The 22,099-nt window shown below is 40.7% G+C and overlaps 2 protein-coding genes across 2 annotated transcripts in view; both read left to right on the forward strand.

Moving 5' to 3' along the window:
* The first annotated feature begins 305 nt into the window (after nt 1-305).
* Nucleotides 306-18,206, forward strand: LOC132835795 (calreticulin-like). Its single transcript, XM_060854865.1, has 9 exons — nt 306-583; nt 6,048-6,149; nt 9,852-10,055; nt 11,601-11,695; nt 12,945-13,154; nt 13,249-13,362; nt 14,376-14,519; nt 15,414-15,506; nt 16,908-18,206. The coding sequence occupies exons 1-9, from the start codon at nt 496-498 to the stop codon at nt 17,097-17,099; spliced, it is 1,242 nt and encodes a 413-aa protein (XP_060710848.1). The 5' UTR covers nt 306-495; the 3' UTR covers nt 17,100-18,206.
* Nucleotides 18,207-21,810: 3,604 nt separating this feature from the next.
* The window catches only part of LOC132835796 (UV excision repair protein RAD23 homolog A-like), a 28,218-nt gene continuing 27,929 nt past the window's right edge, over nt 21,811-22,099 (forward strand). Inside the window, exon 1 of the mRNA XM_060854866.1 lies at nt 21,811-22,046. Coding sequence (XP_060710849.1) covers nt 21,981-22,046 — 66 coding nt within the window. The 5' untranslated portion in view covers nt 21,811-21,980. The remainder of the gene's footprint in view (nt 22,047-22,099) is intronic.

The following is a 22,099-nucleotide window of genomic DNA, read 5'->3' on the forward strand; positions in this document are numbered from 1 at the left end:
CTGGTCCCGCCCCACCCCTTCCGCCGACCGAACATGTGGTCGTCGCCCATTGGCCGAGAGCTCTGGTCGCCTTGACGTTCGGGGCGACCAATCGGCATTGGCCATCTGGGCACGCTGCGCAACCTAACTTGCTCGTGGGTTGCGGCCCGGGGTGGGGGTGGGGGGAGTCAGATCCTTGAGTGATGGCCGCCGTGACCAATCCGGCGACGAAGAATCCGCCGCAGTGGCGGGGCGACCAATCAAAAGGGGACGCCGCCGGGACGGGGCGGTGCGCTGTGGCCGACTGTGAGGTTTGTATGACGCGCAAGGTATAAAAGCAACCGCGGGGGGCTTATTCATTCCTGGTGGCTTCAGCTCTGTGAGAGGCTCCTCGGTTCACGTGTTAAATTCATCCCCTTTTCACCAAACCCCAAATACGAGCCCGCGCCCGTCCACCCTTTCCCCTGATAAGTAATTTAGGGAGGCCATATAGTCGAGTACATCCCCTCCTAGAAGATGAGGACCAGGTTGCTGCTCTGCCTGCTGGTTGCCTTGGCAGCTGCAGACCCCACCGTTTATTTTAAGGAGGAATTTACTGATGGAGGTGAGTTTGAGTTGGGCGAAGGAGTAGGCCATCCTTGGCTGTAAACCTTTTCCCAAAAGTCTGATATTGATGTGTGTGGATGAGACTGAACCTGCAACTCCTTTACTTAATTTATCTAGCATTTCTGGATCAATCCAGATCCAATTTGGGGGTAAGAGTGTTGGGGAGCAAAATATTAGGGAAGTGTCGTCCTTTTTTTTTCTCTCCCTATTGGAAAAGAAATAATTTCCTGGTGTAACAGTTTTTTTGTGTGTGTGTGAACTGTACAAGGGGGAGATCAGTGAACTTTTTGTTTCACTTTTCTTTTTTATATCAAAAATGGAAGTTTTTGAGACTTGGAAGTTTTATTATTCTTCCTTCATTTTGCGCATATGGTGTATGGGATTTAGCTTTCTTTCCTTCTTTCACCCCCCCCCCCATTTTTTTTTTGTGGTACTATTAGATCTTTGATTTTGAAGAAACCAACATTTTAAAAATTCGAATGATCACTTTTTGAATTTTAAAATCTTCACTTTTTTCATTTAAGCTTCTTTAAAACACCAACATTTTGGGGTGCTTGTAAGTATGTCTTTATTTATCCATCCAACGTAAAACTTGTTTTGAAAAGGAAGGGTTTAAATCCTTTCCATTGTGCAAAAACTTTGGCATTTTCCCTTTTTTGTTTAGGGATGTTAGTTTGGAATCAATGATGTCTCTTTCATAAAATGTGCTGGCTTTTATATCCTTTAACCAGGTGGTGTGCAAACTTGCCAAAAGGACTTGTGTGATCATAAAGCATTTCATTTTGTCTTCTATTTTGATCTATATTTTATATCAGTTACAGTTACTTAATCCAATTTATTTGGCTATGTGCTGTTTGCAAGATTGTTAAATTGCAAGCTCTCAAGTGAATGGGTAAGTATAGGGGCAGATCTTTTAAAACTCTAGACCCTGAATGTTAGCAGTTACCAATGGGGTAAGGTAAAGTAAATCTACTTGTTGCCCTTTATAAACTCTTTATTCTGGTTTGTTTAGGGGAAAATATAAGCTATTTTGACTTTCTTGATGTCCTAGGTTTTCTTTAGGTACCACATTGAGACAGATCTCATCTCTACTGAGGATGGTGCCAATTTGATCATTCTATTGGGGAAGACCAGAAAAGCAGGCTACATGTTGGATAGTGATCACTATATTCAATATTTCCTGCAAAGTGGTTCCTATTTGCATAGGTTACCCCTTTGCAACTCCACCTACTTTCCCCTGTCAAAAAGCCTGAAGACACGTAATATGTAATGTTGCACAAGCTAACTCCAAAGTTGTGAAATGCAGAATGGCTGTGGAAATTCCACAGCAAAGTCGGCAATAGATTTCCTTGTTGAACGGAGGAAAGATCCTGTCATGGATGACTTTTTAAAAAAAATTTTGGTTTTTGGTGAGCTTTGCTGCCAAATAGTGTAAACTAAAATCCCGTCTTTGGAATATTGTGGAGTTTGTGCTTTGCTGCCTGTTTTCTTTTGAAGGAAACCGATGAAGGAAATCATGAAACAGTCCAGGGCACCTCCAAGCTGAAGGTAGTAAAGTTAGGGGTAATGAGTTTAGATCAGAGTGGCGCTGGAAAAGCGCAGCAGGTCAGGCAGCATCCGAGGAGCAGGAATTCCTGATGAAGGTTTTTGCCAGAAACATCGGTTTTCCTGCTCCTGCTGTGCTTTTCCAGCACCATTCTGATCTAAACTCTGGTTTCCAGCATCTGCGGTCCTCACTTTTGCCTTGGGGGCAATGAGTGTGTTTTTGGCAGAGAAGTGATTTTGAAACATTTTCTTAAAGAGGAAGAGAAGTGAGGAAAATTTTTGAAAGTGACATGGGTGTGATCTATCAAGTGTAGTAATGGTACTGAGTAAAATGGGGACTTGCGCAGAGAACACAAATTATGATCTAGAGTGACTTTATAGAATGCCAAACCAAAAATTCTAATTGTTTGATGACAGTATAAAACATATGGTCATGGTCAATCAGTTATTTAGTATTCATAAGTTATTGTCAGAAAAAACTCATTAATGTAGGGAAGTTCATGACTTTCTCTATTTTGAGGGCAGTTTGAATGCATCTGTATTCTGTAATAAGGAAATGCTGTTTACATGGATTTAAAACCACCTCAGGTAAGAAATTCTTTGAATTCCTGTAAGCTGTTATTTCTTTTCTTATACTCTCTCTCTTGTTTGCAGAATTATTAGGAAATCAACTTTCCAATCTTGAACAGTGCCTGTACCATATCCTGATAGTGAAGCTATCTTAGTACTGGAGCCAGTTCTCTTGTCAGAAAGAATAAGCAACTGTTGCTTGTCTTGGTGTCACCTCGAGACAGGAATATCCTTACTTGAATGTTGTAACACTAATTATGTGTGGGCAAAGGTTGCTGAATCACGTGTGTCTGACTAGAACAAATGCCAAGACTACTACCAATGAATGATTTGATCATCTATCTCATGGACTAGACAACCATTTCCCACAAGCTATTTGTTTCTACTGTGACAATTTGTTCTTTTTTTTTCTAAAATTAGATTTCCTATCTGGTTCCAGGCAGGCTATAGTGTGTAGCCATACAACGATAGTTGTTGTGCAGCTGGCCAGTTGGGTTTAACCTCTTTTAAAGTACTGTTCTTGTGTTTTTGCATGTACTTCCAGCCTGGAATGGTAGAGACTTCAATTTTGGACCATCACGTGGCTAACCAGGAACTTCTCCCACTTGTCATGTGTTGGAAGGATTTTGAATGGTTGATTAACCTGTTTCTCCAGGGTCATTGTTTCCTGGAATGGGACTTCAACCCAGAGAATCTCTCTTTTAGAGCAAAGATACTTTTCACTTTGCCATAAGAGCATCCCTACAGCAGGTGCAAGTGTTCATAGCTTGTTTTTAAAAAAAAACTGAGCCCTCCCTCTCGAGTCTGCTTTTCTTCTTTAGAAGCTGAAGTAATTTTACAGGAAATATGAAAGAAAAGCCTCAGCAGGTCAGGCAACCTCTGGGAGGGAAACGGCTAATGTTTCAAACAGATGACCTTCCATCCAGTTCAAGACAAACTATTTAATTCCCTCCATAGAGATCTGCTTCATTCCCAGCATTTCCTGTTTTTTTTTCCCTTTTTTAAAAACCTAAAACATCTGTTTTTAGACCACTTGATCTCTCTCTAAGTTGTGTTTCTGCCCTGTGTGCACATGAGGGCTTATACCAAACCTGTTTTCCCCAGTACAGGGAGGTTACTTGTAGACCTGGTTTTAACCTGGAGCAGGAAATCTGGTACTGAATGCAGGAAAGTATTAAGACTGTGAAACTCTGCTTTTTGGCATCCAATCTAAAAGAGCATTATAATTAGCTTTTAAAATGAAAGCTGCAGCTTACAACAATTGCATGGTGGATGCTAATTGAGTCATATGTGGTTTCCTTGTCAGTCTAACCTATAGAAGATAATCCAGAAGTGCATACTTGTGAACCAAGCTTGGCTGAGTTGCTTCATAGTAGTACTCGTCATCAAGTTGTCCCTTTTTCACAGGATTAGAATCCCTCTGTCTTGTCCTTCTAATTTGGAGGTTTGTCTGTTTGACGCACATGGGCCAAGTTTACATCAGTGGTGGATTACACAACACCAGATCCCTACCTTGCATGGAGCTTTGAAGTGTTGCCAGTTTAAAGTACCCACTTGCTGTGCATGCTAGTCCTGGTGAATTACCAGCACTCCAAGGGATCCCATCTGCCTTAATCTCCAAGCAAAGGAGTTGGATCAGTATAAGAAATAAGGGGTAATACATAGAGCATCACTATTTCTTTAAATCTTTGCACTTTTGATTGGATCTCTTGCTGGAAGATTTGTTACTGTGAATAGAAGCGATCTGAAGAGAATGTTGAAACTAGTAGTTGGCTTTCACATTGTGGGAATTAGCTACCTGTTTGGAGCTGTTGTACAGTGTAGGAACAGGCACCAAGCTGCTTCACCAGTCTGATTACGGATGATTGTTCTGAGAGGATAACTGTTTTTGTCACTCCCTAATCATAGAATCCCTACAGTGGTGAAAGAGGTCATTTAGTCTGCACCAACCCTCCAAAGACCATACTGTCCAGACCCACATCCCTGTAACCCTATATTTCCCATGGCTCACCCACCTAACTTGCATAATCCTGGGCAGTGGCATATTTTAGCATGGCCATTCCACCTAATGTACACATCTTTGGACTGTGGGAGGAAACCCATGCAGTCACGAAGATGGAAACTTCACACAATCATGCAAGGCTAGAACCTATTCAGTTCCCGGTGCTGTGAGGCAGCAGTGCTAACCACTAAGCCCCTGTACTGCCTGATGCTTAGTATCTCCTATATTTTCTGCTAACACTGGCAGATTACATTTCTGCAATAATTTGCTTTAAAATAAATTAATTAGTCCATATTCATGAGTGGGCTAACATTCACTTGGGCCTTGTACCTGATCAACTGGGGTCACTGACATTGGAAAATCAAGTACCAATTTCACTACTACTTCTATAGGAGTATTTTCTGTTCTGTTAAATAAAATGATTGTCTATTTTGTTTTATTTCTCGCATCACTTTAGAAATCATTTTTTTTTAAAAAAGCTTTCTTAGTATAAAATATAAAAGCCATAATTTTATTTTACCATGGCCATCCCAATCACTTCCCTTGTGGTTTCCACTTTGCCACCCCCTGCCCTGGGTATGTTGTGCAATGCCATGGGTGCTGGTAACTTTGCCCTTTCTCCAAGCATTCAAACTTTGAGCAATGCAACCTCTCTCCTCACCCCATCACCAAAGGAAAAAGCTGAATTTGCCTTTTTTTTTGGCAAGCGATCCACGCTTCCCTTTTCAGTATTAATTGCCATGAGATTTCACACACTTGTCTCTGGAGCTCAGAATATAAAGCCCATCGTAACACTCTTCTTCAGCCTGTATTCAGCATCGAGCCTTGGATTGTTCTTGACCATGTGGGTCAAGTATTTTGAATAAACTTATTATAAAAACCTGGGATCTCTTGACTATTTCAAAGTTGAATGCACAATTGGGTGACTATTTTCACGTTTCAATTGAGTTGGGATTTTGCAGTCTAAATAATCCACACTTTATTTCAGTAATCAGGCTGCACAAGCTGCTTGTTTTATTGCTGAGCCAGTCTCCATGTTCACATATGTATTTTTACAGGAATAAATTAAAAGTAAAGTTAAAGCTAGTTATATTGATATTGGTATCGATGCTTCTTTCCACCTGTCCAGCCTTCAGTGGGTGTGACTTAGCTGAGCTGTCCAAATAATGGAAAAACCTACTGTGCTGCCATCTAGAGGCCTGGCAAAATGGCGGCAATGGATACTGGATTCAGTCTGCATTTTCGGAACTTATGCATTAAAGGTTCTTTTGAAACTCTTGAAGCGATTTTATGATCTGAGGCTTTTTACATCTTACAGTGTAGTGTTTTTGGTTTTGTGCAACAGATGCCTGGACACAGCGGTGGGTTGAATCAAAGCACAAATCTGACTATGGAAAGTTCAAGCTGACTTCTGGCAAATTTTATGGTGACCCTGAGAAAGACAAAGGTATGGAAATTTCTTTGCTCACTATCTATCAAGGTTTAGACCGATGTAAAAGTCAGGAAACAGCACTTCCAGTTGTAGTTAAATCAGAGACCCTTGTATAGTGTTGCTCCAACCAGTCTTTCCCTAAGGCAAGCCAAATTGTTTCTGGCATCAGGCAGACTTTAGCCTATGTGGCCTCTTGTCTTTCACTAACCAAAGTGGCCCATCGGCCTTTTACATTCTGATTTTTCAGTCAAGGGGAGGTTTATGAATGCAAGAAGTATTAAGACATCGTAAATGGATCCAGCCCTCCCTTGACTTTAATAGGTCTGATTTCTGTCTAATGTTGGTATTGAATTGAACCCTTGCATGATGCAGAGAAGGTTTAAAAACGATTTAGTTACTTTGTGGGAAGTATGTTGCTGGGAAAGCACAGCAAGGCAGGCAGCATCCGAGGAGCAGGAGAATCAATGTTTCAGGCATAAGCCCTTCATCAGGCAGTTGCATGTAAACAGACCAGGTAAGGACAGGTGTTCCCTCGATGAAGGGCTTATACCTGAAATGCTGATTCTCCTGCACGGAAGTTGCCTGACCTGCTGTGCTTTCCCAGCAACACCCTCTCAACTCTGATCTCCAGCATCTGCAGTCCTCACTTTCTCCTCCTCACCTTGGGAGGGTGAGACAAGAAAATAACTACATTTTGGGGAAGGGGAATTCTGTCTACAGATACTAAGGTGGACTATACTTCAAGGCAGCATGTTTTCCTTTACTGCTCTGTGGGCTGCATTTATTGCTGGCAAGACTATCACTTATTGTCTCTCATTGTCCTTGAATGGAGTGGCTTGCTGTGCCATATGAGGGCAGTCGCACTTAGTGGATCTGCAGTTGCATGTAGTCGGGTGTGGTACTAGAAAAGCACAGCAAGTCAGGCAGCATCTGAGGAGCAGGAGAGTTGACATTTCAGGCAAAAGCCCTTCATTGGGCAGTTGCATGTAGACAAACCAGGTAAGGGTAGGCTTTTCTATTGAGTTAAGTGATTCAGATCCATTTTGACAACTGGTTTGCAGTCACTCTGACTTTAAGAATTTTCAATTGTATTGGGTTTATCTTGCCTGTTGAGGGAAAATTGTTACAATTGGTCATTTTGAAAAGGTTATAGATAGGCAGTTAAGAAAACTGAAAGTAATCTGGGAGAGTTAGTGTGGTTTTATGAAATGGAAATCATCTTAAACCAATTTCTTGGACTTTATTTTAAAGGAGTAATGTGTGGATAAAGGGGAGGCTGGTTGATGTACTGTATCTGGATTTCTAGAAGCTGTTTTGATGACCAACTGTCAGTTAAATGATTATTTTGCAAAATAGAAGGACCTGGCATAGGCATGATATACTAGCATGGATAGAAGATTCACTGAGTACACTTCATGCCTTGTCCTGATTTGCATGACACGAGAAATGGAATCCCTCTGGCATCTGTGTTGTGAAAGCATGCTAACTATATATTTGTGGATGAGACCATGTGAAGAAGAAAGTATTTGTGAAGAGGATAGAGGTTGTCAACTTGTTTTGGATAAGTTGAGTGAGCAAAACTCTTGCAGTTAGAGGAGAATGTGGAGGTAGGGGACAAAAAGTAAAAGTTCTTCACTTTGGCAGGAAAAAAGTATGACCTAAAGTAGTGACTGCAGAGTTTAAATTAACTAGTTGCAAAATTAGTATACAGGTACAACAAGTAATCAGAAGGCTAATGGAATACTCAGTTTTTGGGGAATTGATCATTTGAAGATGTTGAGCTTCGAGTTGTACAGATTATTGGTGAGCCCACATCTCAAATACTGCATGTGTTTATCTATTTAAAGAAAGATGTTGAGTGCATTGGACATGGTTCAGAGAATATTTACTTGAATAAGCAGGTTGTCTTATGAGGAAAAGTTGGGCAGACTGGATTTGTTGTCGCGAGTTCAGCAGAATGAGAGGTGACTTGATTTAAAGCATTCCAGATTCTCAATGGTCTTGACAAGATGGCTGTGGAAAAGATGTTCCTTTTTTTTGTGAGTTGAGTGTAGAACTAAAGGGTACAATTTTAAGGGTCTCTTTGGAACAGAAATGAATGGGATTTGTATGTTGACTTTAACTCTGGTAGATGGCAATGGAGCTCGCCCTTTTTGTGTTGGGGCTAGATGATACTTGTAATGGAATCTAAGATTGAGTAGATAGGAATTTAGAACTTTGAACAAAGAGCCATAATCACATTAAATGGCACAGCAGGCCTGAGGTTGAATTATGTTCCTATGTCTATCTGAAAAAATTAAGATGAGCTGTAGTAATCTTTGTCTTCAATATCTTTCATTATTGCCTTGCAGTGTGCTCTAGAGTGGTGTTCCTAATGTATTGTCTTGCTGTGAAGACTGGAGATTTATCCCAGCATAAATGGTTTCCAATGGATTGCCATGTCGACAGGCTGAAAGTAAAATCTGCCGTAGTTTCTATTGAGCTTCTGTCTTGCCTCCTTTTTTTTTGTTTTTTGTTGATCACCCTTTTCCCTCTGAAAGATTCTGTCTCCATTGATCAATTATCAACTCTGAAGCAAGATAATCTGAGCTGAAATCTTTGTACTAAAGTTACTCACTATCTGGCTAGCTGGGTCAGAAGTAGAATTCATGTAGGGTGAGGTCATCTTAGGCATTCAAAAAGGATGCCTCCTCCCATGAGGCTGAATTGGTACTTCGTGGAGTTTTTGCTGGATGAGTACTGGGCAGCTTTTGCTTGGCTTGATCTTCTGGAGTTAGTGCCGTGACACATGGCAAATAAATAGCTGGTTCAGACTACCTGGAGTAAACTTCTGGTGAATTTTGAATGTCGTGTGAGATTTTAAGTTGTTCTAAAAAATGTTTTGAGCATTGAAACTTGGAGAATTGGCCACGAACCTATGGTTGTGACTGCTATACTCTCATAGTAAAGATGTTATATGTATATTGCAATTGTGTAATGAAAATCTGTGAAAACCATCAGGGACGTTTTAATAAATGCTGGTGCTGGTGCTCCTGCTCCACGTTGATTTAAATTCCACTATAGTAGATGGTTGCATTTAATTTCCACAAAGATATGCAAAAGAAGCAAATCTAATGTTGACTGCTTAATTGCCTTTATAAAGACAAGTAAATCACTAATCCTGTTGTTAGGGAAGGAAATCTACTGCTTTTACTCAGTCTGGCCTATGTGACTCTACTCCCACAGTAGTATGCTTGACTCAGACGAGTCATTGGAAATAGACAATAAATGCTGATATAGCCATTGGCGCCCACTCTTCTGTAACTTTTTTAATAGGATGTGGGTATTACTGGCTAAGCCACCACTTATTCCATATTGCCATGAGTCTAGCCCAGACCAGGTAAGGACAGATGGGTTTTTCTAACCATTCGCATTGGTTTCATTGTCATCACTATATCCTCATTTCCAGACTTTTGTTTTTAGAAATCTGGATTTCACATTTCACTCTCATGGCAGGGTTTGAACACAACGTCCCCAGAACGTTACTGGGGTTTCGGTATTATCACAAATTATTAATCCAACTAGGTGAACATCTTAAACCATCTTGTGTGTATGTGTTGGAATACTGCGACGTGCCTTTATTTCCTATTCTGTTTGTTTGTTTGGTTTTAAATTTTGTTTCAGAGCTGAATTTACTTGACCTCTCAGTACTCATTAACTGTTTTTCGTCAATTCCAGGACTCCAGACAAGTGAGGATGCCAGATTCTATGCCATGTCTGCAAAGTTTGAACCCTTTAGTAACGAGGGGAAAACTCTTGTTGTTCAGTTCACGGTGAAGCACGAGCAGACCATTGACTGTGGTGGTGGATATGTGAAGATCTTTCCCTCAACCCTAGATCAAACTGATATGCATGGAGACTCAAACTACAATATTATGTTTGGTAATATTTTTTGGGTGGTACTGTATTTTTCTCATTGCTAGTTTCCCTCTTCCCTCAATATTTTCAAGCGCTCCTCACTGGAGATTGGTTAGCAAAATTAAAGCACGTGGATTAAGTATTTGGCTGATGGGCAGGAAACAGCAAGCACACATTGGTTATCTGTGGCTCAAGTGGGGGCCTCCCAGCTGATCACTGGGGGTCAAGTGTAACGTTTGCCAAAGCTGACATCAATAGTAAAATGAAAAGACTGAGTTTTTTTCAACATTTTTGCATGTACATGTGGCCTACAAAAAGCTCTTATTTACCTTTTTTCTATGTAATGTACTTTTCTACACTTCATTTAGGTTTTTAATTTTTAAATTCCAAATTTGATGCAACTGCACATGCTCCAGGGTACCAGCAGGTACTACCAATGTTTTGAAGCTTGTGATCTCTCTGTGAAAGATTATCTTGATTACTGTATGCCATGTTACACCCTTGCTCAATGTGGGGATAAATGAGGTTACTTTCTTTGAAAAGAGGGACAGATGTGTGGAGTAACATTTTTTTTTAAAATGGAAGGAGATCTGAATTTCCTCATCAATAGGATTCTGAAGGCTAGAAGGTGCTTCCAGTAAACAATTGGGAAAGCTAATAGTATCGTTAGTATCATTAGCCTTATTTCAGGGTTTGTGTAGATGTAGTGGACTCTTGCTTTGATTGTAAAGAAGCATGGTTGGATTGTTCTTGGTCTCCTTACATTAAGGATGTTATTACCATGGAGGAAATGCAGTAGAAGTTCAGGGGACTTGGTCCTGTCAGGGCTGTCTTGGTGGGGTGGGGGCCAAAGTGATATTTTCTAGAATGTTTTCCAGAAGAAAAATAATAGAAGGTAGTCTTGTTGGAAATTGTGAAATACCTCCAGGGATAGCAGCAAGTAAGCTCACTCCCCGACCCCAGTTGAGTTCAGGGCCATTCCAAAAAAGAAGGCACTTCGGACTGAATTCAGTAAGGGTTTTTTTTTTAAAAATCCAGTTCCAAAGGTTCTCAATTCTACATACTCCAAGGTAGAGAGCAACCTCATTTATGCAGCAAGATCGCAAGGTCTTGATGCTTGGCTAAATTGTTATCTGGAATTCAGTTAACCAAACAAAATACTCCTTTCCTGTGTCCTTTGGATAATTGAGGTTTCTGTGTATTTTAACACTTACAAAAGCCCATAACATTCAGGGATCTGGAGATAGTGAAGGCAATGAGCTGCTTGTGAATGATCAATCCGTGATCCTGTTGAATGGTGAAGCAGACTCCATGGACTGACTGGCCTACCCTATTCCTATGAGGACGGTGTGCAAGATGTTTATAGTTGTCTGGGCATGTACTGGATCAAAAAGGTTCCAATTTTACCTTTAACTGTGACTGAATAGTTTAACTCACTAATGTATTTTAAATTTGAGCCACAATTCTGGTGCTAAGGAAGTGGTTGTGTAATTCTGTTTGCCAAATGTGTAGGACATTGTAGTGTTCAATATTGAATCAAAATAATGGTGTTGCTTTTCTCAATTTCAGGTCCTGACATTTGTGGTCCAGGAACAAAGAAAGTCCATGTGATTTTCAATTACAAAGGGAAGAATCACTTGATTTCTAAGGATATTCGTTGCAAAGTGAGTAACAGCTTTGCCACTTTGCGAGTGACGCCAGTTTTGATTAAACTGTGACAAAGATGCTAAATGTACAAATGTATCTGAGCAGATGACAAACTTGAACTAATATTGTGTGGTGGTCCTTTGTCAGAATTGAAGAAAGAGCTGAGATTACTTGCCCCACTTGCGTTATAGTATCCGGATTTGTATCACATTAATGGTCTGATAAGAAATGGTATGTAAAGTCCACTCCTACAGCAGTCCTTAATTTTTCACCTTGAATATTGACTATTTTGTTGCTCATATGCATCTGCCTTTGAGTCAGTAGATTGTGTGCAGAACTGTTTGGAGACTATTTTCGATTGACTTTTAGTAATCGAAATAGACTATCCTTCCGGGGTTCCTTGCAACCAGAATAATTGGTTAGGACCGGTTACTGTAATGGATAGAAAAATAAATTGTGTAGGAAGAGGTCACAATAGTAAGTTTGAAAAAAGGTTAATATATTTAACATTCAGAATGGAGTGTAAACTAAAGATTATGACCTACCCAGCATGCTTGACCACATGTGCAGCCTGCCTCCTGCTATAGTGATGCAGTATAGTAATTCTACATTGCTCATGACCTGCGTTTGGCAAAGTCAATGGGATACAGGAGCAGGTTTGACTACTAGGGCTTCTGCTTTGCCAGTTCCCTGGAATGTTGGAGGCTGAGGGGTGACCTTTATAGAGGTTTACAAAATTTGAGGGGCATGGATAGGATAAATAGGCAAAGTCTCTTCCCTGGAGTCGGAGTCCAGAACTAGAGGGCATAGGTTTCGGGTGAGGGGAAAGATATCAAAGAGACCTAAGGGGCAACTTTTTCATGGAGAGGGTGGTACATGTATGGAATGAGCTGCCAGAGGAAGTGGTGGAGGCTAGTACAATTACAACATTTTAAAAGGCATTTGGATGGGTATGAGTAGGCAGCGTTTGGAGGGATATGGGCCGGGTGCTGCAGGTGGGACTAGATTGGGTTGGGCTATCTGGTCGGCATGGACAGATTGGACGGAAGGGTCTGTTTCCATGCTGTACATCTCTATGACCAAAATTATGGCAAATCTGGTGTGGTCTGAACTCAGTTTGTCTAATCCCCCTCCATCATATTTTGATTTGCATTTAAAATGTATCTTAACTCCTTTTGGCAATCCACAGTTTTAACCACTTGACCAGCTTGGTTAAAATGGATTGTAACCCTTTTTTTTAATCTCCCTGTCCTAATGTTTAACTAGGATGATGAATTTTCACATCTCTACACCCTCATTGTCCGGCCAGACAATACTTATGAGGTGAAAATTGACAACCAGAAGGCTGAATCTGGTAGCTTGGAAGAAGACTGGGACTTCCTTCCACCCAAGAAAATTAAAGATCCAGAAGCAAAGAAACCAGAAGACTGGGATGAGCGTGCAAAGATTGATGATCCAGAGGATAAGAAACCTGATGTAAATAAAATTCAAAAATTGTAATGCTGAAAAGGTTTAACTTTTTTTGTGCTCTGTCCTTGCCCAACTGCATTTCTGAATTTTTCTTTTCCAGGACTGGGATAAACCTGAGCATATTCCTGACCCTGATGCCAAGAAACCTGAAGACTGGGACGATGAGATGGATGGTGAATGGGAGCCACCTATGATTCAGAACAGTGAATATAAGGTAATGGATAATCAATTCAAAAACTTTGAATTAAGATGCCCGACTCCTGACTGTATTGTTACCCTTGGTGATACTTGGGAATCTATTGCTGGTTGTAATATTCTACTTGTGTAACAGAGGTGAAGATTGTTTTGTTTTGAAAGCATCATGTCTGTATGCACATGACAGGAAATCTTTCCTACCATCAAATTTGTCTGATTCTTAAAGTGTGGTTGTTTCTTTAGCTGTTTGGACTTAGACTCCAATTTGGAGCTTCTGGCTGTTTGCCCTCTGTGGTGAGCTCTTTTCACTAGAACAAGAAGTTAACTTCACGAGCCCCTTTGCAAAAACTGGCAGAAGTAAATCAGGCGCTTTTCTTTAAATTCCTCTTTATTGAATGCTTTACAACTGCCAGTTTTGAGCTTAACTGAAACATTAAAACTCTACCTGTTGAGAATTTGAAGACTTGTTTCAATTTGAGCTTTCTGGGCATTGTACTTCTCTATCTTGTCACATGACTTGTTCTAGTTCTATTGTACTGCCAGTTGCAATTGTCATACCCACAATTCTGTTTATCTAGTCTGTTACAATTACACTGACTGGTGGCAAGTATCTTATTAAAAATTCTAGAATGATCTTGATCCTTAACTTTTGAACTGGCACACTTTTTTTTGTGATTTCACCTGAGCTGTATTTGCTAGATTGTCTCTGTCTCTGATTTTTAAAATGGACAGAACTGCATTAATATCTCAATACTTTCAACTCTGTTCTGCTGTTCCTCCACTCTAGGTGTAATTTTAGCCAAGCAGCAAGTAATGAATCAAACTTGGTCTCTTGTAGGTCTTGTACACTTTCGATAAGGTCACATCTGATTCGCTATAATTGACTAAAATTGTGCTTTTTATTTTTGTATTTTCTGTAACTTGCATTCTGTACCTTCTCTGGCTTTAAGTTGAAAATGCAATTAACCAAGTTGGGTTCAGTCAGGCCATTAAGTTGAAATTATTAGTAATTCTAATATATTTGTGACCTAGGGTGAATGGAAACCACGTCAAATTGATAATCCAGATTACAAGGGCAAATGGATTCATCCTGAAATTGATAATCCTGAGTACACTCCAGATAACAACCTTTACCTTTACAAAGATATTGGTGTGATTGGTCTGGACCTCTGGCAGGTTGGTGTACATTTTGTTTCCCTTAGCAAAATGCCTGAACTTTAAGCTTAGTATTATGATTTCTTGAAGAAATCATTTATTCTTGCACTCCAGCCATTTAATTGGATGTCTGTAATAGTGTTCATACTGGCAAAACCTTAGGTCTTTAGATCTCGTTCTCAAGTTCATGAGCCACAGGTATGGTCATTTCTATTCCTTGGCAAGTTTTTAAAAGCTATTTCCATCTGGGGGCATGATGAATTTAATGCAAATGTTAATTTTAAACTTGTCCTGCAGTGTTTCATAAGCTCATAAATAACTCATTAAAACTGAGGATTGTGACTTGCATTCAGGATGTTATTGGTCAGGCCACAATGAATAACTGTTTGACTCTGTTCATGTACTTTAATAGTTAGTTTCTGCATTTATCATTATGGAGCCTTGGCCATGAATCTAAGATTACAATTCCTTTTTAAAAAGGATAAATCATGGCATTTCCTTGTGCATTTGTCCAAAATGTTATTCCTCATCAGTTTAAACAATGAGCTATAATCTTTCGGCTTAAAGATTAGCTGCTTTTTGAAGTCATTAAAATCTGCTTTTCAATAAGGCAAAGCTGTTTTTAACTTGCAGAAGGAGAGCTGAGCCAGTATTTTAAATGTTTTCCTTTCCTTTTTTTAAGTTTGTTTTTTTCCCTTTGTGGAAAGGAGCATTTTAGGGTAAAATTACATTTCAGAATTGAAATGTCCACCTCCATCTGCAGGAAGTAAATATTTATTATGCACCATATGCTTTGCTAGTATTCTGTCTTGCCCCCCCCCCCCCCCCCCCCCCCACTGTCTTCTAACTTGTGCAAAGTTGGGTGTGAGTTGGTATCTTCCAAGTCCTATCACTTGTTTGCTTTTTTTTTGTCAGGTTAAATCTGGAACAATATTTGATAACTTCCTGATCACAGATGATGAAAAGTTTGCTGAAAAGTTTGGAACAGAAACCTGGGGAGCAACTAAGGTAAAGGTGTAATACATCCCCTACAGGCAGCTAAATCCACGGTTTCAAAAAGCTGGCTATCAAACTGTATGGGAGCAGAATTGTTTTCAAAATCAGTTTCATTTTGAAATATGCATTCTTCCCTTGATATTTTGACCATTCATTTTTGAGACCTGTCCTCACCCAGTGGGAACTAGAATGAAAATCTGAGGGTGTAATGATTATATGGAGTTTACTTGAGTTTGTTACATCCTGCTTCTTAGTAAATGCTGGTTTATGATACAAAAATGAATGAACAGTGCAATTGACAGTTTTTTTTTTAAAAAGCACCTATAATAAATATTGGGCAAGTGAAGCCATAGGTGCTTCCCAAGCATCATCTTAGTTTGAGCCCATTTTAATGTCTCCTGTGTGATCTGGGGTGAAAGATTATGCCCAAGACTTGGGTGAAATGGAGGGGGCCTACATGGAGGCTTCATTGGTTGTGCTGAGGGGAGCAATAGTTATTGTTTGGAATTAGTGAAAAGGTAAGGCTTATACCACAAAGGGAGAAAATCTACTGTGTCTCTTGCAGTGACAAATGAGGCTTGTGGCCCAATCCGTTAGGCTGCCCCCACCAATTTTGGGGGAGGGGTGGCTGTAAAAAAAGCACATTTTAAGAGCCTATAGCTGTCTGAATTTGACAGCAGTCATTGGTAGCCATAGAATTTGCAACCCAAAATCTCATCTCTGGTCGTGACCTACAATTTGGGAATTGCAGAGCTGGGAATTTTGGGAAAATCTTTGTGCATTGAAAGGCTCTTGCAGCAATCTCCAAGGTAGCACTTGAAGAAGCTTTAACTCTCCTGCACAATTTGTGGTAGAATTTTCCATTTGTGGTTTGATTTGCCTTTTGAAAATGAAATCTGCTATTCGATGTAATCCTATGGCAGATACTTTTCTCCTGCTCCGAAGTAATGTTGTGTGAGGACTGCAGATGCTGGAGATCAGAGCTGAAAAATGTGTTGCTGGAAAAGCGCAGCAGGTCAGGCAGCATCCAAGGAGCAGGAGAATTGATGTTTTGGTCATAAGCCCCTCTTCAGGAATCGTGAAGAAGGGCTTATGCCCGAAATGTCGATTCTCCTGCTCCTTGGATGATGCCTGACCTCCTGCGCTTTTCCAGCAACACATTGCCTAACAGCCTGCTCCAAAGTACTTTGGCGCTCATTGAATTGGAACTCATTGAATGAGAACTCTACTCTCCTGTTAGCTGCACTGCTGCTTTTTTAATCCAGGTTTTTTGAGAATCAAAATTCTCTTGGGACGCTCATTTAAATGGAACGCTTTGAGGTTGATTTTGTGCTTTGAAGTTCTAATGGCCACTTTTGTATTTGTTAAATCTGTTCTCCTGTGTCTTTTTTTATTAAATTGTCTTTTGTTCAGGAGCCAGAAAAGAAAATGAAGGAACAGCAGGATGAAGAGGAGAGGAAGAAGAGGGAGGAGGAAGAAAAGGATAAGGAGGATGATGCTGAAGGTGATGAGGAAGAGGATGAGGATGAAGAGAAGGAAGAAAAAGAGGAAGACGAGGAAGAGGAAGAAGATGAAACTGAAACCATTCAAAAGGATGAGTTATAAAGATTGTAATAAATGCTGAGAATGAATGGCAGCAGGGCAATGTGCAGAAAAGAATTACACAAAGCAATTGGGACCCCTTATTGGAATGTTTTTGTTTACGAACAAATTTAGAAAAATGAGTCAGGTTTTTAGGGGTGGGGCAGAAGGTGAAAATGAGGATACCCACTGAGGAGGGGACTTCTGAAATTTCTAAACCTTTCTTATCAAAACTTTGATAGCTGGAGGTCAGCTTCATTAATGGTGAGTAGGGAGAGTTCAAACCTGAGTGGAACTTGGATTGCTGTGTTTTGCATCTTGAGCATGCCACCCTGACTGAACACTTGATGGTGATCCTGGGAATCATCTGAGCATTTTATGCTTTTTTTAAACTGAGGTGTTAACATTTTTAAACGTTTAAGTGGGTCAACCCCTCAGGTTAAAATTTGGTAGAAGCCCTCATCTATTTGCTTGCTGCCAATTTCCAAATTTGGGTTCCAATGCTGTTAGATTAGCTTGTTTTGTCTATTTGTCTAGGTAAACATGATACACTGAACAGTGTACTTGAGCATGTTTGAGATTCTACAGTTGATGCCAGTTAATTTCCAGGGTCTACTACTTTTATAAGTTTTTTTTTTTGGTTGGTTTTTGATAACCACTCTTCCCAAGTGTAATTAAAATCTGGTGATGGGAATTAACATTAGGGATGATCTGATTTAAATTGACCAATTTCACTTCCATTTGGGAGTTCCCCATTTAACAGGCTTCAACTGTAATTGTATAGCTGCCTTTTTCCATTCAGAACAATTGGGTCGAGCAAGACTGCACTGGTTATATATAATGGATGTTTATCAGCTCTTTCCAAATCCAGGGTCAACTTTTGCCTTTGTATTTTGCATTCTTTATAGGGGTTTCAAGGAAAGGAAGGGAAAAGGTTTCTTTTATTTCCAACAACATTCAAAAGGAGACTTAAAATTTCTGTACAGACAGAGTCTAAAGTTGTCATTTTAATCCGTTATTTAAATGTTGTAAATTGGTGATTTAATCTATGACTGTTTGGAAAACTTGTTCTGCGTGCAATACAGAAATACGTTTGATCACATTTCTACAATAAATACCAATGGAAGTGAAATGACATTTTTCTTGTCCTTTGAATTTCTTGGACTTTTAGTATGGGGTTTGGGGGTGATATAAACATGGATTTTCTGGTTAACAAAGCAGGAGTTGGATAAGCCATGAGAGTTGCTTGGCTAGAGCAATGCAATAATGCAAGAATCCATGTTTGGACTTCAGCTAATTTTAATCTATAAATGAATAAAGGGTCAGGATAATCCTAACCAAGATTGCTGATTTTATAATAGGTGGAAAAGTAAATTTGAATAAATCTCCAACTGCAAAAACATCAATGGGTAAGAATTTGGTAGATGCTAATTATAAAAAGTTATCATTTTGGATTTGGGGATCAAGAATTAAATGGTTAAAACCTCAAAAGCTTCTGTTCAGGGAGACCTGGGTGCGTTTCTATTCATCACACCTGGCATGTACAGAAAACAAATTTAATTCCTGTTATTGAAACTGTAGTTGGGGCTGAAGATCTAGTTCCTACTATAATACTTTACAACTACTGTGTTCTTGAGTAATACTAAGTTCAATTGAACTCAATGAAGTGGACTGGCTAGATGGCTATTCTTTCAATGCTATTTTCCTGTTCACTTTCTTTGGTTGGCACATCCTGTGATTTGGAGAATCAACATTTTGACCAAAAGCCCTCCATCAGAAAGGGCTTTTACCCAAAACTTCAATTCTCCTGCTCCTCTGACGCTGCCTGACATGCTGTGCTTTACCAGCACCATGCTCTCTCTTCTGATTTCCAGCATCTGCATTCCTCACTTTTTTTGCCTTCCTGTGATTTAACCAATTTTCCCACACTGCCTTCTCAGCTGATCTCAACTCATTCAGAGAATTTTGCAGCACAGTTCAAAATGAATATGTCATGCCGTCCCTTAATTAACCCTTAGTCCCATTCCTGTCTTGTAAAATTATTTTCAATATTATCCATAAGAGCTATTGAATTCTGATTCCACTTTCTGTTGTCCTTGACTTTTAAATTTTACAATTAAGGATTAAGAGCTTGCTTTTCATATCCCTAATTATGTACCAGACCTACATTTTTAGTTATGGAAACTGTCAATTCCAAAATGTACAATTCTAATAATTTTTACACACTACAAGATTTTTAGACAGCAATGAACCACTGCTATTTGTGCAAAAACCATTTTCGAAGCATATGAAATGTTTGGCTTTCAAAGAACTGTTCCATGGGTTGTGGTTTTCAGTCCCAGTTCAAGCCCTCCAGTAAAGCAGATCTTGCCCTACAAAGGGATAGAGAGAAAATAGTGGATTAACAAAAGCAAGTTATAACATTGCTGGAGTTTGTTTATGCAACTCCAAAGTTAACATGTTTTGAGATGTTGCAAGTTGACACAATATTTGTACTCCTGCCTGTCTGGGACAATGGTTATTTCTATCTTTTTGAATCTGATGTTGTGCATATCTGGGAATGGTGATTGTTGACTGACTCTTTTCACTATATGTCACATTTCAGTAATTGTGCGATCACTCCACTTGGATTAAAAGTAACTCTGTGCAAGTCTTTAAATTTGTCAAAATAGAGTTTTCAAACTCTACCGTAAGCCTTTCAAAGGTGACAGCTGAATCCCAATAGTTTGTAAGCTGGAACTGAGTTAGAGCACTGGCAATGAAGACCGATTGCCCCCTCACTCGAGATCCTACCCCTCTTCCCACTATTGTTCATAGATGGGCTCAACAGCTTCCAAGCCTCCAAATGGAGTCACTGGATGAATTTGGGAAGTATTTTTCTAACACACTCCTCCTAGTTTGTCATAACATCATAGAGATGTATAGCATGAAAACAGACTATTCATATGCCTTTTTAAATGTTGCAATTGTACCAGCCTCCACCACTTTCTCTGGCAGCTCATTCCATACATGTACCACCCTCTCTGTGGAAAAAGTTGCCCCTTGGGTCTCTTTGATATCTTCTCTTCCCCCCCCCCCCCCCCCCCACCTTAAATCTATGCCCTCTGGTTCTGGACACCCCCCCCTGCGGAAAAGATATTGCCTATTTACCCTCTTCATACCCATCATAATGTTGTAAACATCTATAAGGTCACCCCTCCGCCTCTGAACCCAAGCCTGTTCAGCCTCTCCCTATAGCTCAAATTATCCATCCTGGCAACATCCTTAAATCTTTTCTGAACCCTTTTCAAGTTTCACAACATCTTTCTGATATTGCACGCAATATTCCAAAAGTGGCCTAACCAATGTCTTGTACAGTCGCAACATGACCTCCCAAAACCTGCACTCAATACTCCAACCAATAAAGGAAAGCATACCAAACGCTGCCTTCAGTATCCTATCTACCTGTGACTCCACTTTCAAGGAGCTATGAACCTGCACTCCAGGGTCTCTTTGTTCAGCAACACTCCCTAGGATCTTACCAGTAAGTGTTTAAGTCTTCCAAGAACACTCCTGTTCTATCATTCAAAGTAAATTTGCCAAAGGTCCCTGACACACTGGTCTTCCATGTTTCAGTGAGTGGCATTCATCTTCTGAGCTATTAAAGCATTTTCCATTTTTTTTTCCAAAAGGTGGAGTCTCAGTATGATGAGGCTGTGGTAGTACAGTGCATTTTTATTACACTTCCACCTTGAGGAATCTACCATGATGGAGACTAATCCTTCATGTTTTCTAATCAATCTGTTTTGAGATATTGCATCTGCAACAGGTGTGGCTTGAACCCTGACCCAGCAGTAGGGAGTAAAAAATGAGGTCTGCAGATGCTGGAGATCACAGCTGCAAATGTGTTGCTGGTCAAAGCACAGCAGGTTAGGCAGCATCTCAGGAATAGAGAATTCGACGTTTCGAGCATAAGCCCTTCATCAGGAATAAGAGAGAGAGAGCCAAGCAGGCTAAGATAAAAGGTAGGGAGGAGGGACTAGGGGGAGGGGCGATGGAGGTGGGATAGGTGGAAGGAGGTCAAGGTGAGGGTGATAGGCCGGAGTGGGGTGGGGGCGGAGAGGTCAGGAAGAGGATTGCAGGTTAGGAGGGCGGTGCTGAGTCGAGGGAACCGACTGAGACAAGGTGGGGGGAGGGGAAATGAGGAAGCTGGAGAAATCTGAATTCATACCTTGTGGTTGGAGGGTTCCCAGGCGGAAGATGAGGCGCTCCTCCTCCAGCCGTCGTGTAGTTGTGTTCTGCCGGTGGAGGAGTCCAAGAACCTGCATGTCCTCGGTGGAGTGGGAGGGGGAGTTAAAGTTTCTGCCTCAAGTTCAGTGACATATTCTATTATTAGAACTTAAATTCTGTCAGATGCTTTGGGTGCTGTTTTATTTGTATTTCTTTTGGGGTGGGGAAGAAATGACTGAAACCACCATGTCCCTGTATGACTAGCCTGAGCTTCTGCATAATTGTTTGTGACATTAGTATCTGCCAGTGTGTTCCCCCCCATGCAATTTATTAAAAATTCCAGTATAGTTTGCATTACAACTTCAAAGGAGTTGATTGTATGATGAAGGTATTGAAAGATGTGTAAGTGTGGCTGGGGAACTCCCCTCACCCCACCCAGACATTATTGGGGGAGAGAGGGGCGAAGGCCGCACACCACGTGAGGCCCGGTTGCCATGGTGATGACGTTACGCCGGCGTGGCCTTTGCGTCAAGATGGCGGCGACGGCCTGAAACTGGTCTCCGGTGGAATCTTCCAGCAACCCGCAGGCGGCGGAGCGGGGGTTACTGTACCCGGCGGGGTTCGCTCTCTTCCTGTCACCCCCTAACCCCTCTCCCCCTGGGGAGGGGAGGGAAAAGGGGAAGGAGACCCGTAACCATGTTTATCACCGTGAAGACGCTGCAGCAGCAAACGTTCAAAATCGAGATCGACCCCGAGCAAACGGTGAGGGCGGGCACGAGGGCACGGTACTCTCTCACTGTCACACCCTCACACTC

Source organism: Hemiscyllium ocellatum, chromosome 45 (genome assembly GCF_020745735.1).
Source record: "Hemiscyllium ocellatum isolate sHemOce1 chromosome 45, sHemOce1.pat.X.cur, whole genome shotgun sequence".
NCBI classification, from domain to species: domain Eukaryota; kingdom Metazoa; phylum Chordata; class Chondrichthyes; order Orectolobiformes; family Hemiscylliidae; genus Hemiscyllium; species Hemiscyllium ocellatum.